The sequence below is a fragment of the Giraffa tippelskirchi genome, chromosome 7, assembly GCF_054371585.1.
Source record: "Giraffa tippelskirchi isolate mGirTip1 chromosome 7, T2T-mGirTip1v1.2.pri, whole genome shotgun sequence".
Taxonomy (NCBI): Eukaryota; Metazoa; Chordata; class Mammalia; order Artiodactyla; family Giraffidae; genus Giraffa; species Giraffa tippelskirchi.
The window spans coordinates 141,921,731-141,939,698 of NC_137281.1; the positions used below are offsets into that span (position 1 = coordinate 141,921,731).

At 45.9% G+C, this 17,968-nt stretch overlaps 1 protein-coding gene across 5 annotated transcripts in view; it reads left to right on the forward strand.

The window, feature by feature from the left end:
* SMOC1 (SPARC related modular calcium binding 1) overlaps positions 1–17,968 on the forward strand; it is a 145,576-nt gene that overhangs the window by 92,999 nt on the left and 34,609 nt on the right. For 3 of the 5 annotated variants that reach the window (XM_081508815.1, XM_081508816.1, XM_081508817.1), the window contains 2 exons: positions 13,538–13,594; positions 15,569–15,649. In XM_081508815.1, the coding sequence (XP_081364941.1) occupies positions 13,538–13,594; positions 15,569–15,649 (138 nt within the window). Of the gene's footprint in view, positions 1–13,504; positions 13,595–15,568; positions 15,650–17,968 lie in introns of all 5 variants that reach the window. The other 2 variants (XM_081508812.1, XM_081508814.1) reach the window with 1 other exon arrangement.

The following is a 17,968-nucleotide window of genomic DNA, read 5'->3' on the forward strand; positions in this document are numbered from 1 at the left end:
CATCCTTTCCCCTGCTTTTTGAAGAAAAGGCTTTTTCACTCTTCACTGAGACCTGCAAATTGTGCAGCTGGTCTTGATGAGGGCATTTGTCTGAGTGCTGGTTAGTGGACCAGCCGACATGAGGAACGGGCCCCTGGGATGTGCTGACCATACTTTCCAGTATGGAAGACGCTAAGATTCGCCACTTACCTCCAGAACAGCATAGACACAGACAGCATGGAAAACAGGTTTCAATTTTATTGCACATGCAAGCACTCCAGAAGCCCCATTTTGGGGTCTTGAGTAAAACCCAGATGGGAAATCTCAGCTGAGTTTGAGCCCTCCTACTTGACTCTGAGCCTTGGGAATTTCATGCTCGTAAGAACTATATGGAGAGTTGGGCCTGCAAGGATCAGAGTGGGGCAAGCAGGTTTATCCTACACTTCAGTCACAGAGAGACCAAGGCGAGGCCCTGACCCTTGCCCCAGATGCTAATTCTGTGGGGACCCAAAGAGGAGGCAGAGTCCCCCTGCTTGAATGGAGGAAATGAGAGTCTGGAGAATGGGCTCTCCCTGCATGCAGGTGCTCCAAGAAGATGTGGGAGTGGAGCTTGGTGATGCCACCTCCCTCTAGAAACCATAGACCAAAGGACCCAACGGGCTGCTCCCCTACCAGTGAACAGGAATGAGTAAGTGGGCAAAAAGAAAGTACTTCGCAGTCCCAAGGAGACAGCCTTGAATGTTGGTGGTTCCCTTCTAGGAGGGAAGGCAGGAGAGGGGATAAACATTTCTTCCTGCAAAGATCTGAAATCATCAACACTGTGAGTGGCGTGTCTGCCTGTAATTGATTGGGGTTGGAAAAGGGAATTGCCTTCAGTTTTGCTTGTTGCCACTGAAGTCTTCAGGAGCATAAGCTTTAATCCTGGGCATGAGGTCCTGGTGGTAGGAAAAAGAAAGAGCAGTCATGCAGAACAGACCTCCCAGACTTTCTCCAACAAAGGGAACAGAGTGCATGATGCTGGGTGCAGCACCTGCCCCAAGAAAGGCCAACCAGTAGATCTGGCTTTTAAACTGCACAGAGGAGTACTTCCCAGGTTGTCTTGTATGCTGTGGATAACAATAGGAATCAGACTCGTGCTCACAGCAGGCCCTTGCTGACCCAGGTGGGAGAAGGCAGGGGAATCTGATTCCTCCAGGGAGGGGGGGTGGATAGAGTGTGAAGCCTTAAGTTCCTACCTCTTCGTTCCCTTACCCCGGCGGGTTCCTCCATTCCAGATGGTGGTGCGGGGGCTTCCTCTTTGGTGCAAAGGCCTGGCAGGGGTTGGGGAAGATGCTAGGGTTCACTCGCCCCCTGGAGACTTGACTTCTGCCCAGTGGCCTCTCTTTCCTCTACTTCAGAGAGTTCCCACAGGTGCGGCAGTCTGTGGGGTCGCAAAGAGTCAGACACAACTGAACAACAGCAGAGGTGTTGAATCTCTTCTCTTTGTCTGCTGCGGGCAGTGCAGTGAAAAGCCACCTGTAGGAAGGCCCACCTGAAGCCACACCTGTCCAGGAAGCTGGGGTTTGAATGGGGACAGGGTGAGAGAGGGCATTGGTAATATCCTGTGTTGGCCCCGCTGAGGTGCCTCTTCAGCTGCCACTTAAGAATGGAATGTGCTCCGGAGGGCAGCAGGTGGGAGGACACAAAGGGTCCTTGTCTGAGCTCGTGCCCACATAGGGGGTCTCCCAGAAGGCACCTCCCAAGAGCCGCAGCTCCAGAGACCTGCCCAGAGGGATGCTCGGCCCAGAGGACAGGCAAAAAGGAGGCAAGGCCGGGGGTCTGGGTGTATGTGTATGTGGGGTTGCTGGGGGGCGGGTGGGAGCAGGGAAGGAGCACACCCAGCTTTTTCTGTCTCCACCCTCCTGCCTTTTTGAACATGCTCCATGGACCGGGCTTGGAGGGATCGGTTCTCTCCGCCTGGGAGGAATGAAAAGGCGTATTGTGCGATGGAGGGTCTGGTTGCCGGCCAGGAATCAGTCCTCTGAAGGCGAGGAGGAGAAAGGCAGAGCGGGAGGAGGCTGGGGGAGGAGGCCCAGGGAGATAGCAGGAGGCAGGAGAGAGGGAGCAAGGCCAGGCGGTAGCAGGTCACAGGCGTCTGGCCAGCGAGCAGGTCTGGGTTGCTCCTGCTCCTGGGTCCACAGGTGTGGGGCCCGAGGGGAGACGCTGGGGGAAGGAGGGAGGGAGGCCCGGTTATCTTACCCAGATGCACGTGCTGCAGGAGGGGAGGAGGGTCAGAACTTCAGACTGTTTACTTAATCCCCTGGAATGTCTTCACTGTGCTCTGTTCTTTGGGCCCGTTGTGTTTCCCCGGACTCCTTTACGGGCACATGTGTGCTAATTAACACATACGGGGTAGGTCCCGGGCCATGTGTTTGAGTTTCAAATATCCATTGATCTGGGGAACTCCCATCCTGCAGCCATCCCTTCTCTGATGGTCCTTGCCCTCCGAGAGAGATGGAAGGGGTATGTGTGCATTTTGGGGGGTGGTGGGGGGCACACGTGCATCCACATGTGTTTTATTGATGCTACAGAGGAATATCAAAAGAGAGGAAAGGACCCCCCAGCAGCCCCTGAGTTCTGACCATCTGCTGCTAAAACAGTTGAAAGCTGTAGAAGTTGAGAGGAAGGAATTTGGGGTTTCCATTGAAGTAGAAAAGTGACTGGGAAGCAAAATGTGATTTAGAGGTGCTGATTTTATCCTGAGCAGCTTTTCCTGGCCCACCAAGCCTCGTGGATTTTCCCGAGGTGCCTCTTTCAGGGGTCTAGATGCTAACAAATGTGGGTGATTTGAGGGAGTTTCCAGGATAACCTAACACAGTCAGGAACTGGTCCTAGGCTTCATTGCTTATGAGGTGCATAAGGACGTTCTCGGCCTCCAGTGGAGTGTTGGTGGGGCAGGTGAAGAAGGGGGAGAATAGTGGCAGAGGACTTAGACAATGATTTCTGGCAGTTTCTGGGAACTTTTTCTCCGGAGCACCTAGGATATATGGCCAATGAAAATTTAGGGTTATCGGGAGTTTTCTGCAGTTTGCTGTTTTCTTACTTCTAAGAGCTCTGGGAGTGAGCAGTGTAAGGAAAGTGAGAGAAGAATAAAAACATTTAGAAAACTGCTCTCTTTTCTGCACGTGCTTTTATATTTGTCAAGGCAGTCTTGGAGAGAAACAGAACTTCCAAAATTCAACTCGTAGAGACTTCTTTTATTGCGCCCCTCAACCCCCCGCCCCTCCACTGACTGCTCCTTAGTATGTGTTCCAAGTGAAGACTGAGTCACAGTTATTTTTCCAGAGTCCATCTCTGGGTCTCAGTTTTGAGCATCTCTTGTGGTGTTTGGTCTACAAGTTGATACCAGCTTGGAGACCTTTGTCACTCAGATGGTGGAGCTAGTAGCACTCCCCTTCAGGGCCGAGGGATGTGCTTAGGGCCTGGGTAATGGATGGCAGGTCTCCCAGTTGAAGGGGCTCACGTGGTCTCTAGCCTCCACCCTCCTGGGGGTTAAGTACACCTGAAGGGATTTCCTTGCATTGTTTCGAACCTAGTTGAGGTGTGCACAGCCAGCCATCTCAGAGCATCCTATACATGGAATGTCACCCCATTCACGTGTCTTTCACCTCTTCCCAGCCACCTCTTTTTTCTCTTCTCCCAGCCCAGAGAGAGCAGCCAGATCCATAGGTGATCTGTCAGCCTTGTCACCAGATGGCTTAAGTCTGATTACCTTCCAGCCTGGGCTGGATTTGAGTGGAGATGGGCAACTGATGACCTCTAAGTGTTGACCTCGGCTCACATTGGATTTCCCTGTGGTGAACCGTTTATTCTGATGTGTGCCTGCTACAAACTGCACCTAAGTATCTCCAGGCCCATGAGATGCAGCTCTTTTCCTCTCTGCATGCAGGTTGCCGCTGCTGTCTGGTGTCCGAGCCACCCTGACCAAGCCTGGCATATCAGTATATCGGCTTCAAAGAGATCAGTTGCAGAAGGGGTGTGCACGAGTGTGCTTGAGTGTTCACGTGTGCCGCTCATCTCCCACTACCCGCAGTTCACTACTCCCCCAGCAGGGAGTAACTCCATCTACTCAACTGCCCGCCCTCCACCTCAGCCCCTATTCTGTGGTCTCCAAAAGAAAGTTTACGTATGGAGGATACCTGATTTCCAAGGACTGGAGAGGAAACAGGGTTTGTGATCTGGAAAAGCTCTCTAGCCATGAATTCTAACGAGTCCCCCGGCATTGTTAGTGACCACTGGTGTTTTATACTTGGCTGTTTTATTCTTTCATTCAACAAATATTCATTGAGATTTCAGTGCCGGCTTTGTTACAGTCCCTGAGGACCCAGTGGCGGGTGAAATGTAAGAGCCCTCAGCCCGTGGAGCTCACGCTCTGATGGTCTTAGCCTCTTCTTGACGAAGACATCGTCATGGAAGGGAAGCCTCCCAGAGGAGCACAGACTGCTAGATGCCGGGATACTGGGAAGCAGGGGAGAGATGGCAGGTGGCTCCTCCAAATGTCCTGGCCCGTAGCTCCCAGGATTAGAGCCTCTAAGGAGAGACCCTTGGAGGAGGCTGCCTGGGATGAGCATGGTCCACTGGCAAGTTCCTGATTCTTCTGCCTGGTACCTTTGTGGGGCTCCTGAAGTCTAGGGGATGGCTCCGAGCTTGTTTGGCCACTGAGGATATGTTCCTTGGCTAAATGAGTTCAGTTCCAAGTGTGGCCCAGCAAGCTGGAGGGAGGCAGGGATTTCAGCCGGTGGGTGGACAGGCCTTGGGGCCACATCCGAACCACTTCTCCAGCCCTAAGTGCCACGTAGCTCCTGTGGTCAAGGCCGAAGAGTTGTCACTCTCTGGTCCTGTTGCACCCGTTGAAGGAAAGCCATGAGGTTCAAGGGCTGCTTATTCTAAAATTTACGTGGAAAGGCAATGGTGGTGGTGGTGTTTAGTCCTCAGGTTGTGTCCGACTCTTTCCGACCCCATGGGCTGCAGCACGCCAGGCTTCCTTGTCCTTTACTATCTCCCAGAGAAGGCAATGGTACTAGAGTAGCTGAAACAATTTTTAAAAAGAAAGTGAGAGGAATCACTGTGTGTGATTTTTTTTTTTAACCAAGAGATCTTTAATATTTTACTCCCTTCATGACCCTTTATGAATTTTCAATCCATGCTTTCTTTGATCATCTAAACAAACGTGGTGACTCCATATTTTTAAATGTCTATTTTATTCTTTTTTTATTTATTTTTGACTTAGTTTTTTAAGAGTAGTTTTAGGTTCGCAGCGAAATTAAGAGGAAGGTCCATAAATTTTCTATATGTCCTCACACATGTGTCACCTTCTCCACCATCAACATCCCCCACCAGAGTGGGTACCTTTGTCACAGCTGATGAACCTAAATTGACACATCATTAATACCCAAAGTTCACAGTTTATATTAGGATTCACTCTTGGTGTCATATACACTGTGAGAATAGACACATATGTAGTGGTATCCACCATTATAGTAACATACAGAGTATTTTCACTGTCTGTTGACCTAGGGATCAATGGAACAAAACAGAGAACCCTGAAATAGACCTACACAAGCTCGGCAAACTGATTTTTGAAACGTGCAAAAGGAATTCAGTGGAGTAAAGACAGTCCTTTCAACAAATGGTGCTATAGCAATTGGGCACCCAGTAGACAAAAAAAAAACAACTCCCCAAGACCTTCAGCCTAAACCTCACACCTCATACAAAAATTAACTCAAAATGAATGTTGGACTTAAATGTAAAATCTAAAGCTATTAAAACTTTTATAAGAAAATATAGGAGAAAATTTTTAGAACTTGTATGTAGGTGAACCTTGAGCTTTAGTGTTTTAGAATACCAAACATGTGATTCAAAAATTTTTTTAATTGATAAATTGGACTTAACCAAAATTGAAAACTTGCTTTCAAAATATCTTGTTAAGGAAATTAAAAACTACAGACTTGGAGAAAATAATTACAAACCACCTATCTGACAGAGGACATATGAACATATAAAGAATGCTAAAAAACTTAACGGTTGAAAAACAATTTAATTTAAAAATGGACAAAATACATGAGTAAGCTTTTCACCTAAGCACATATACAGAGGGCAAATAAACACACAAAAAGATGTTCAATGTCATTAGCTATAAAAAGTGCAAATTAACCAACAAGAACCTATTGCATAGCACAGGGAACTAGACTCAGTATTATGTAATAATCTATAAGGGAAAAGAATCTGAGAAAGAATATGCATATATATATATATGCATAACTGAACTGCAGTGCTGTACACCCAAAGCTTACATGATATTGTAAATCAGCTATACTTTGATCAAAAATTTTAAAGTGCAAATTAAGAACATAATAAGATATCACTACACACCTATTAGAAGAGCTAAAATAGTGACAATACCAAATGTCACTGCAGAGGAACTGGATCTTTCATAAATTGTTGATAAGAATGTAAAGTGATACAGTCACTCTGGAAGATACTTTGGAAGTTTCCTAAAAAAGTAAACAACGAAACATATGCTTACCATATAATCTAGTGATTGCACTCCTGATTATTTATTCCAGAGAAATGAAAACTTATGTCCACACAAAAACCTGTACACAAATAGTCACAGCGGCTTTATCTGTAATAGCCAAGGGTGAAAACAACTAAAGTGTCCTTCAATGGGTGAAACAAACTGAGGTGCATCCATACCATGGAATCCTACTCAGTAACGTAAAGGAACACACCGTTGACACATACAGCAACAGGTGAATGAATTTCAAGGGCATTATGCAGAGTGAAAAAGTCCAACCTCCAGGGATCGTCTACTGCATGATTCCATTTATATAACATTCTGAAAATGACAAAATTATAGAGATGGAGAAAGGGTTAGTGGTTACCAGGGGTGAAAGATGAGGTGGAGAAGGGGAAGTGTGATTATAAAAGGGCAGTACATGGGATATCTTTGTAGAGATGGACTAGTTCTATATTTTGATCGTGGCGGTGGTAATATGAATCTGCACATGGATAAAATCACATAGAGCTACACACACCCACCCAGCCAGACATACACAAACAAGTACATGCAAAACTGGTGGGATGTGAATAAGGTCCTGGATTATACCAATATCAATTTCCTGATTTTTATATTATACTATTATGATGTTATCTACATAATTATGTTAACTGTAAAGATGCTACATTGGAGGAAACTGGGTGAAGGGTGCATGGGACATCTCTGTTTGCAATTACCTGTTGCAAAGTCATTTCTTGTTTAAAAAATTAGCCCAGTCTCTGTGTGAACCCAGCTCTGAACCAGCTCTGCTGCTACCAGGGCCACCGATCCCCCATACCCCAGCCCTCTCACTACCCTCTTCTTCCATCCCTGGTCTACCCTTTTCACCAGCCTCTTGTTTCTGTTCTTATTCAAGAAAATGTGGAGCTTGACGATGTGGAGAACTGCTTGCAAAAAGACAGTTTTAAGCCTGTTTTTACTTGTTTTGGGAAGGAGTGTGCAGGTAGGTAGGCAGAATGTAGAGCATTGGTCTCTCACTCTGGAAAGGACCTGAAGTACTCAGATAGCTTCTGTTTTCAAAGGTCAAAATTGGGACAGCTCAGAGTACATTTCTGAGCCTCGTTGGTCATGGGACCTCAGGAAATGTTGAGGTTAGGTAACAATTCCATCCTCCCCCTGGTATGATTCGGGCCAGGTTTTTAAGGGACATTTCTGTAAACAGGCAGTGTTGTCTCCCTGTGATGCCCGGAATAAGTCATCTCGACTTTCACACTGGGTCTGAGTCACATGATGATGGCTCTGGAATAAATGTAGTCCCTTCAATAGCAAGAACCTTCCAACACTTCTACTGGGCTGAAGTTTATCTCCATGTCTTGCAGCCTAAATGAATCCAAGAGGAAGGGTGACCAGTGATGGACCAGGGTTTGGGCAGAACCCAAGAATCAAAGGGGACTTGGGATCGTTGAGAGACTTTCCAAATCTCAGGATGGGGGTGGTGGTTTCTTTTTCTCTCATTCTCCAAGGCTCCTCAGTCTCAAGACCCCAAGAGATGCCATTAATACAGATTCCTCCTCTGGCCCCTTTGACACATTTGCTTTTGAAGGACCTGGAAGAGAAAGCTCTTTGTATGTGGTCAGAATAAACTCATTGTACACCCAAACAATTAACTCCTCAATGGACTTGCCAGTCCCTTGAAAGGCCCGGCCCTGCCTCCTTGGACCTCTTGGGCTCTATTCAGTCCCTTAAGCACACCAATGTTTTGGGGGTTTTGTTTTGTTTTGTTTGTTATTCTGAAAAGTCTTTCCTTGCGAATAGTCAGAGCGGGTCAACATTGTCCTCAGCCAGGCATTTATCTCCACTTGCCAGCGAATGTCAATCAGGAATCAAAAAGCCAAACAGAGGAGGCTTTGAACAGTGTCATTGGGGGTCGAAGTGACTTCCAGCTGTCTGTGCGTGGGCCAAGCCTTCTCGCAGGGCAGGGAATTGTGCCGTCACACAAACCCACTGTCTGGATGGGCTTACAGGGCCCGTGCCGGGGCTGCGGCTCTCTGGGGCTGCACCTGCGAGGGGAGGCGTGGTTGGGGGGCTGGGGAATTTGAGGGAGGCCAGATGCCTGCTTCGGGCCTAAGCAGTTTCCAGCACCTCTTGCTCATTGCTTCTGGGGGCTTGAACAAATCACTTCCTTGCGCTGAAGCTCAATCTCTTTTTATCTGCCTGGTGACTTCCTCTGCCCTGGCCCATGGCAAGAATAGATGAAGAAAGCAACCTGCTAGGAACTTTGAGTGTTAGAAAATGTGCTAACACTTATTATTCTTGATCTTGATGTCATCCTTGAGAAATTTTCTCAGGTTTGGCTTATTTTTCTTTGGCTGTTGTTGTTCAGTTGCTCAGTTGTGTCCGACTCTTTGCGACCCCTATGGACTGCAGCACACCAGGCTCCCCTGTCCTTCCCTATCTCTGGGAGTTTGCTCAGATTCATGTCCATTGAGTCGGTGATGCCATCTAATCCTCTGTTCCTCTGCCGCCCCCTTCTCCTTTTGCCTTCAGTCTTTCCCAACATCAAGGTCTTTTCCAATGAGTCAGCTCTTCACAACATCCTAAGTCAGCCTTAGGACTTCTGTATTTCTGTGCCCAATCTCAGGACTACGTTATCTAGAATAATGAGTGTTATGTTTCTATCTACATATGTCCATGGGATTTTCCAGGCAAGAATACTGGAGTGGGTTGCCATGCCTTTCTCCAGGGGATCTTCCTGACCCAGAGTTCAAACCCTTGTCTCTTATGTCTCCTGCATTGGCAGGCAGGTTCTCTACCACTAGGGCCACCTATAAACCCCTATTTTTCTTTAATGTTTCCAAATTTACCTTTTCTCCCTGTAAGAGAAATGATCATCTTTGAATTGGGTTTTTTCACTATTCTATTTTCTTCTCCATCTGGAAGAGTATTATGGCATCAAAGAAAAATAAAGTCTTAGTATTGCAGGTCTATAAGAATCACCCAGAGTGAACATACACACACATGAAATCATCATGTGTATATGTGTAAACTGAGATTCAGATGTATTTTTCTTTAAGCTCTATGGAAGAGTCTCCCCCCAAATTAAGGATTGCTCAGATAATCTAGATACTGTCTCCTGATGATGTATCTGTGACATCTTTGGTACTCTGTCCCTCTTTTGTTTTAAAATCTTTATTAAGGTATAATTACACACCATAAAATTTACCCATTGTAAACGTATAACTCAGTGAATTTAGTACATCTGTAGAGAAGTATGGCTATTACCAGAGAACATTTCCATTACTTCCCAAAGAAACCTTGTACCCATTTATAGTTACATTGACTCTCTCCTCCAGGCAACCATGTATCTGCTTTCTGTCTCTATAGATTTACCTTTACTAGGCATTTTACATAATGGGGTCATACCATATGTAGTATTTGCGCATGGCTTCTTTTATGTAGTGTATTATTTTTGAAGTTCAGCTATATTATTACATGTATCAGTAATTCATTCCATTTAATTGCTAAATAATACTCCATTGTATGAATGTATCACAATTTGGTTACCTCTTTACCAGTAGAAGAACATCTGGATTATTTCCAGTTTAAGGCTATTAATGAATAATGCTGCTACGAGTATGTGTATATATGTCTTTGCGCGTATATGTCTTTATTTTTCTTGGATAGATTCCCAGGAGTAAAATTTCAAGATTGATTGGTAAGTTTATATTTAATTTTTAAAGAAATTGTCAGACTCTTTTCCAATGTGGCTACCCAATTTTACATTCCCATGAAGAATGAATGAGGATTTGAGCTCCTCCATATCCTTGTCACTTGATAGTGTCTTTTTAAAAATTTTTAGCCATTCTAGTAGGTACCTGGTGGTATCTCATCATGGTTTTAATTTGTGGTTTCCTAACAGTTAATGCTATCGAACATCTTTTCGCGTATTTATTAACTGTCCGTGCATCTTGGAAATGTCTATTGAAATATTTTACCCATTTTGAAATCAGGCTGTTTGTCTTTTTATTGAGTTGTAAGGTTTACTTGATTTTTTATTTTAAAAACTGTCGAATTTTCATGCTGCAAATCCAATTTTAAAAGTAAGCAGTTTGGATAAGATGATTTAACACTCGATGATTTAATGCCTTCTTTAAGAGGCCTGTACAGCCTTTTATAGCCACAGTGTCCTGAAGCTAGGATGCAGTCATCCTTCACTTTTAGAAGAGGATATCACTGCCCAGAGAAGAAAAGCGAGGGGTTCAGTTTATCCAACTTAGTGGATGTAAAGCCACGGGGTCTGCACAGTGACCCCACTGGAAACTAGGAGGCCAAGGGTACACGTAGAAGCCTTTCTCTTTCCACAGGGCCCAGTGTGGGGCCCGGTGTCACCCCAGGGCTTGCCAGGAAGCAGGCTGGATGTGGACCTTGGACCCAGGCCTTGGACCTATGTTTGGGAGAAGGGTGCGCTTGTTTGCTGGGTTGGACGCCAGGTGCCCAGGTGCCCGGAGATGATGGTCAGAGGGTCCTATTGGCTTTGGCTTGGCTCCCCATCCTTGGGGCATGCTGGATTTCACAGGTGGTTCTCCTGGCAGCAGGGCACCTTGTCTTTTCTCACTTCATAAAGATTTCCAGCTAGGGCCTCCATGGTGGCAGTGCAGCTGTATGTCTTCACCCTCGGTGACCCTACCCTGCAGGAAGATTCACTCCCTACACGTGGCTTCACGCTCTGTGGGCTTCTGAACCTGCATCTGGGCAATCGTGGAGGTCCTCGACTTCCCTAGGGAGAGACTGGAAACCCTCCTTCCTCTCCTTGAGCAGCAGACTTCTTTGCTGATTGCTGGACCAGATGGGCCATCCCAGCCTCTCCTGTCAGCGATGAGAGAAATAAACAAAATATTTTCTGTCTTCCTGCTCCAGAGAGAGAGAGATAGCTCTTGGAGTATGGGATGATTTTAATTGAATGTCAAGATATCGCATAAGCCATTTTGCACTTTGCTTGTCACCATTGCCCCTCTGAGAATGTTTGATTTCTCACTTTCCCTTTGCTACCTTTAAGACTCCTGAAAGGAAGCCACCCTGTGTGGAGGGGCTGAGTGCACTGTGCTGGGCTATTTAGACTGTGATCCCTGCATCCGGCAGGAGCAACCAAATGTGCATTGCAGCTGCCAAAAGACTTCATTCAGTGGTTCATTGAATTCAACGGAAAGGGGTGTTAATAGAGTCGGGGAAGTGATGCTATTTAAAAAAATGACATTGTGTGTTTTTGCACTGTGTTTATTCTCCCTCAATGACTTCCAGATCAAATGTGCAGTTTGGTGTCAAAAGATGACTGTTCAGGACTCCAGTTAGAGGCAAATAAGATATTCAGCTTCATTATTCCTCTCCTCCTGACGCATCTCACGTCCGGAGATGATTGTTGGCTTGTTCAGGATTGCCCTGGCCCCTGTGGGAGTTGGGTCTTACGTTGGCACATGACAATAATAGCAGGGTTGGGTGTCACACAACTGTCAGGTTGCTGGCCTCAACCTCAGCAAGGATCGGGATCTCCATAGCTATTGAATCTTAAGATCCCAGGGGTGGGGTATTGGTGTAAAAAAAGGGATCAGCACTCTGTGTTCTTTCTCCTTCCCCTGATAAGATGCAGGGAAGTCTGCCGAGAGTTCTGGGAGCTCCAAATTGTGGAGGTTGTGACTACTGATGATCTAACTGGCATTGCAGACTATATGAGAACTTGTACTCTCCATTAATAGTTAATGCTTGGAGAATCTAGTGTTTAGTCCCCAAAGATCACTGGGGGGGGGGGTCTTTGGAAGAAGGGATTGTGTAACCACAGTGTCTGAGACCACAGTGCTCACCTTCCTTCCCCTTGCTGAGGGAGAAAACAGAAAAATATTGGATCTGTGCATTCTCAATGTAAGTAAAGATACCTGTTCCCAGCTTTCAACAAAGAGGTGAAAATTGGTTTTGGGGGCACAAAAGAACCCTTTCTCTTTTTACATATAAAGTACAGACGTATATACAGTACATAAATACACAGTGTATGCAGAGATATAGTGTATCTTTGTTATTAAAATTTCATTAGGAAACTAGTTAAGGAGAAAATGCCTAAAAATGCTCCTTGGATAGACAATAATAAAACAAAGGTTGAGAAACACTGTTCAAAATTCAGGTTTGGGGATCTTGATGAACATAATTCAAAGTCCTGAAAGGTAGATAAAGTCTGCACTTACTCTGACCTGTAGAGGGTTCTTGGTCTGCAGAGAGAGCTGCCAACACTACTGTGACCATAAGTGTCAGGACTTTGTTACTGAGAAATCTCTGCTCCTAGCGTCTGTGTTAGAAATTTCAAAGGAAATCCAGAGTGCAATTACTCATGTTCCCTCTCATTTTGTCTGCCTCCATCTCTCCTTGGGAATTGGTTTCACAGTTAAAAGTGTTCTAAGGATTCCCAATTCTTTTCACTTCAGCATGCTGGAGATGAGGATGGAAAAATAGCTCGGGGTTTGGGAGGGAATGGCGCCATGGTCTTTGGTTTTCCTCAGACTCTTCAGTGAGGGCCACTAGAAAGGTACTGGGTTGGTACCTTGCACAAGAGGACGGGAAGGAGCTGGGGCCATCAGCACTTGATGCCAAAAGTGTGCTAGCATCTCCCAACGTGCCGGGCCAGAGCTAAGGGCTCCTGGGAAGACAGCACTCCCAGCTTTCCTGGGGAAAGAACAAGGGCTGGCAGAGTCATGCTGCTGCAGAGTCACGAAACGGGCTCCTCCAGAGCCATGGTGACTTGGGTCCCTTCCCTGGAATGGCGAGCATGCCCCTGGATTTGTCTTACTGTTGGTGTCTCTTCTGTGATGCTCTTTTCTTTCTTGCTTTTTTCTTCTTTCTTTTCTTTCTCTCTGATCTGTTCCTTGGGACTTGGCCGGGCCATGTGCAAACCCCAACCATTCAACAGTGCTGGAGAGTAGATAGTATTTACCTCAATAATGGTAGTCTCCTTTCGATTCTTTTTAACCCTCAATTCAGATGACGGGTCTAAGCCGACACCCACGATGGAGACCCAGCCGGTGTTCGATGGAGACGGTAAGCTCCTGTATTACTTCAGATTCGAGTTGTCCCACTGTTTTCAGATTTGGGCAAGGTCTTTCCTTCAGAAGTTTGTTTAAGCTTTACTATTATTATTTTTTTTCCTTTTTTAATTTCAATTTTTCCCAGTTTAAGCCGAGCTGTTTTTAACGTTTTAAAAAAATGCAAACCCTCCCAGGAACTAGTACACCCTCCACTTCTGGAAAGGCCCTCTTGTTCTCGCCAGGCTTCCTGCCTGGCCACTAACATCCAACAATAACACAGCCTGGATGGACCCTGCAAACTGCCAAAACTGAGGAGCCATGGCTGAGAAAGACAGGCTGGCAGCATCATTTTTCTAAATGAGTCAGCTTTTACAAGTCCTTATAACACTCTGTGCCCGGCATTGTGCAAGGCCTGTGGGGGACGAAGGAGAAATAGATAAGATGAAAGCCTTTGCTCTCAACAGAGTAGCAACTATTGGAGAATTTATGTATGAAGCTATATGGTCTCAATTTTATTTCTTCTGTGATAGACATTTCCAGAAGAAAGAGATCACGGTGGTCTGGGAAAAGATTCTGTGAAGAGAGGGAACTTGAGCTGGATCTGAAAATGTGAGGCAGGAATCAGGGTGTTCCAGGCAGGGACAAAGGAGGGAGTATGGTGGAGACGGGGCGTAGTGATGAAGGTAGCAGGAAAGAGACTGGTGCATGGAGCTGGTTTGGCTGACTTGTAGGGACCTTGAGAGTTGAGTCAAGACATTGGGGGAAGAGAAATTCTAGATCAAGAGAAATAGCAGTGGTTGGTGGCAAAACAGAGGTTGGGTATCTCTGGAGGTCTGAGGAGCAGACAACTGGAACTTGGGTGCAGAAGGCTGGCTTCAATTTGAGTTTGAGCTGCTCAGGGCCTACATCCTTCAGTGTGCTTTGCTAAATACTCCAGGTTCCCATGAGGGGGAGCAGGAAGCTTGGCAGACTGCAGTTTCTAGAAAGTCTGACAATGAGATGTGGTGCTCCGTGCAATATACGGCAACCTTTTAGCAGCTTTCAGCTGAGTATATCCAGGCTTGGATCCTAAGACTGGACAGTGAGACAGAGGAACAAAAAGAAGTGATGCCACTTGTTGGAACTGTGGCTAAGGATGTCCCTAGCCCAGGCTCAGCTCTAGACAGAAACACAAGATAGCCTTTGCAGCTGGCCATGGAGTGGAAAACATGTGTGTTCATGCCTAGAAGTTCAAATGTTTCTGTGATCCACAAATGTCCTAGATCACTGGCGAGTCTGGGACCCTGGACCTTGGGCAGTCTGGGTAGGAAATGGAGACCACGTCAACTTGGAAGACCTTTCCAACGTACTCAGGAAAGGTCTCATCTCCAGTGCTCAGGGGCATCCTCAGATTTCCACAGCACCTGTCCACTGGGTGACGCCAGCCCTGGAGAGCCTGGTGGCTTCCTGGAGCTCTCTGGATGAAGAATTCAGCCTCTGTTTGATGAGAAACCATTAGAAAAGAGATTGAAGCACACATTAGACCCGTTACTTTCTTTTCCACGTGGAGCAGAGTCTCAGCAAGCTAAAATCTGCTGTGGCTCAGCTGTTTCTTCCAAAATGGTCTCTGTGGTTTTTTTGGCGTTGGTTTGTTGATTTATTTCCTTCAAATCTTCTTCCAGGGAAGCAGCTGAGAGAGACTTGGCTTGGGCCATTTTCCTCACCTCCTGGGATAATATTTTTATTCCTGGATGGAGTGGCTCAATGCCTCTGAACTCTGACCACTCTGCCTCCCAGCACAAGAGGCCCTGGCTGGCTCCTCTGAGCTGATGGAGAGGAGCTTCCATAGAGAGGAAGCAAGAGGCTGTTGGGATGAAGTGGACATGGGATGAGGGAGATGGCTCTATCTTTGATGCCTCAGGCTTTTAAAAAGTCTGGGGGGTTACATCGCAAGTTTCATACTCTCTGTTGCCCAGACTTTATTTCCTCTCTTCTTTTTTTTTTTCAGAAATCACAGCTCCCACCCTCTGGATTAAGCACTTGGTAATCAAGGACTCCAAACTGAACAACACCAATGTAAGAAATTCAGGTAAATTTTCTGCCTTGGATTATGTGCATACCTGATCTATCCATGGGTGCCACGTGGCTGCTCCATGACTGTCACTGTGTGGGGTTGGGCAAGTCATTTCACCATTTTGGCCTTCAGCTTCTTCCACAGCTGTAAAATGAGGAGATGAGAGGAGTTAATCTCTTCCAACTTTAATTGTCTTCAGTTAGGACTCAGGGATCCTCTTTCATAAGTAGTTGATCCTTTTAGCTAAAAAAAATAGCTTGATGGTATGTTTTAATATTTTAATTGACTTTCTATGTGCAATACAGAAGAATTTGGAAGAATGGCTGGACATAGAGAAGTTGGACTTCAAACCTTAAGAACCTTGGATCTATGTGTTTTTAAGGCTCTAACTAACTGCCTACAATCACGTCTTTTCTAATCTGATCTTTCAAGATCTTGTAAGGGTCCAGGTTTTAGTACTGGTTGAACCCTTGTAGTTGTTGTTTAGTTTCTAAGTTGTGTCCAACTCTTTTGCGAACCCCTGGACTGTAGCCCACTAGGCTCCCCTGTCCATGGGTTTCCCCAGGCAAGCATACTGGCATAAGTTACCATTTCCTTCTCCAAGAGCTCTTCCTGACCCAAGGATCAAACTTGCATCTCCTCCATTGGCAGTTAGATTCTTTAGCACTGAGCCAGCAGGGAAACTGGAATCCTTATAGAAAGGTAATAATTTCTGAAGAGTGATCAGATTATAGAGTTCATTTATCATCAGTGAAGACCAAAGTTGATAAAGTTCATTTACCATCAATAGAAACTAGATGTCTATCAATGTATTATTAACAGACCCAATTTGTTTCTCTTATCAGGGGGCACTTATCCTTCTTGCAGCCTCAGATTTCATTCTGAGAAATGCCACTTGGCATATCTCTGCCTGGTTATTGAATTTAGCCGTATCATCTTTTCCTGATAAGCAGCAAGGACTGTGAACTAAAGATATGTCCCTTTCACCTGGCAGGCAGAGTTCTGCATGACCATCAGTGAATGAGTGTTCTGTCCTTGCCCTCCTTTTGGTTATCTGTATAGTATTCCAGCTTTGTCCTAAAGGTTGTGGACACTGGGGTACATGGAATGGTTTAGACCGTGAAGTGATGCCACATGGCACTGGTTGATTTTCTTTGCCAAGGACCTCTGCCCACGTCGGGTTCTCTGTTTGACAGAAGCTGGAGGAAACCTGGGATACTGGGGTGGGAAGGGGCCCATGTGACATCCTGTGGGCCAGAGTCTCTGATAGAACAGGGGCCATGGTCAAAACACAGATCGTGGGTTCTCTTTCTGGCTCCAACACTTAGTGAAGTCAAGTGAAGTCAAGTCAAGTGAAGTCGAATGAAGTCAAACACACAGTGAGGTCACATGCCTCCCTCCCTCCCCACCAAGCCTCAGTGCTCAGCTGGAAGAATAATCTCCTCCTTAAAAGATGGTAAATAAAGGGTAACTAAGTTAGTCTGTATAGTACTTAACCAATGCCTGACTAAGTGATACACAGTAGGTGCGTGATAAATTGTAATTACAATAGTATTTGTTACTATCATCATCCTTGGTAGGAAAAATGGGAGTGTAAAGAATCCGCCTGCAATGTGGGAGACCTGGGTTCTATCTCTGGGTTGGGAAGATCCTGTGGAGAAGGGAACAGCTACCCACGCCAGTATTCTGGCCTGGAGAATTCCATGGATTATATAGTCCATGGGGTGGCAAAGAGTCGGACACGACTGAGCGACTTTCACTTTTCACTATCAATGATACTGCTTATAGTGAGAATTCCTCAATCAGGAAAGAATTTATAATTGTCACCTTAAGCAAAAGCATCTATTAGGAAGCTTCTTAGACCTTTCCTCTACTCCTCCCTCACTGTAAAGCAAATATGGTAAGTCAAAGAGAAGTCTTTTGGTACCTGTGGTATCTGTAAGTGGTATCTGCAAAAAGTTCCCAGTAGGAAGCTCACATCTCATCCGGTGACCAAGGGGTAGATAGGAGGGAGAGCTCTCTCTGAAATTATATGGTACGTTTTGCCTGAAACATTTGACCTTTAGCAACTGCTTTTGTGATTCTTTTCACCTGTGTGTGCTGTGTTGCTTCAGTCATGTCCAACTCTGCGATCCCATGGACTGTAGCCCGCCAGGCTCCTCTGTCTGTGGGATTCTCCAGGCAAGAATACTGGAGTGGATGGCCATGCCCTCCTCCAGGGGACCTTCCCAACCCAGGGATCAAACCTGCATCTCTTCTGTCTCCTGCATTGGCAGTCCGGTTCATTACTACTGGCGCCATCTGGGAAGCCCTTTTTTCACCTACCAGTGGTTA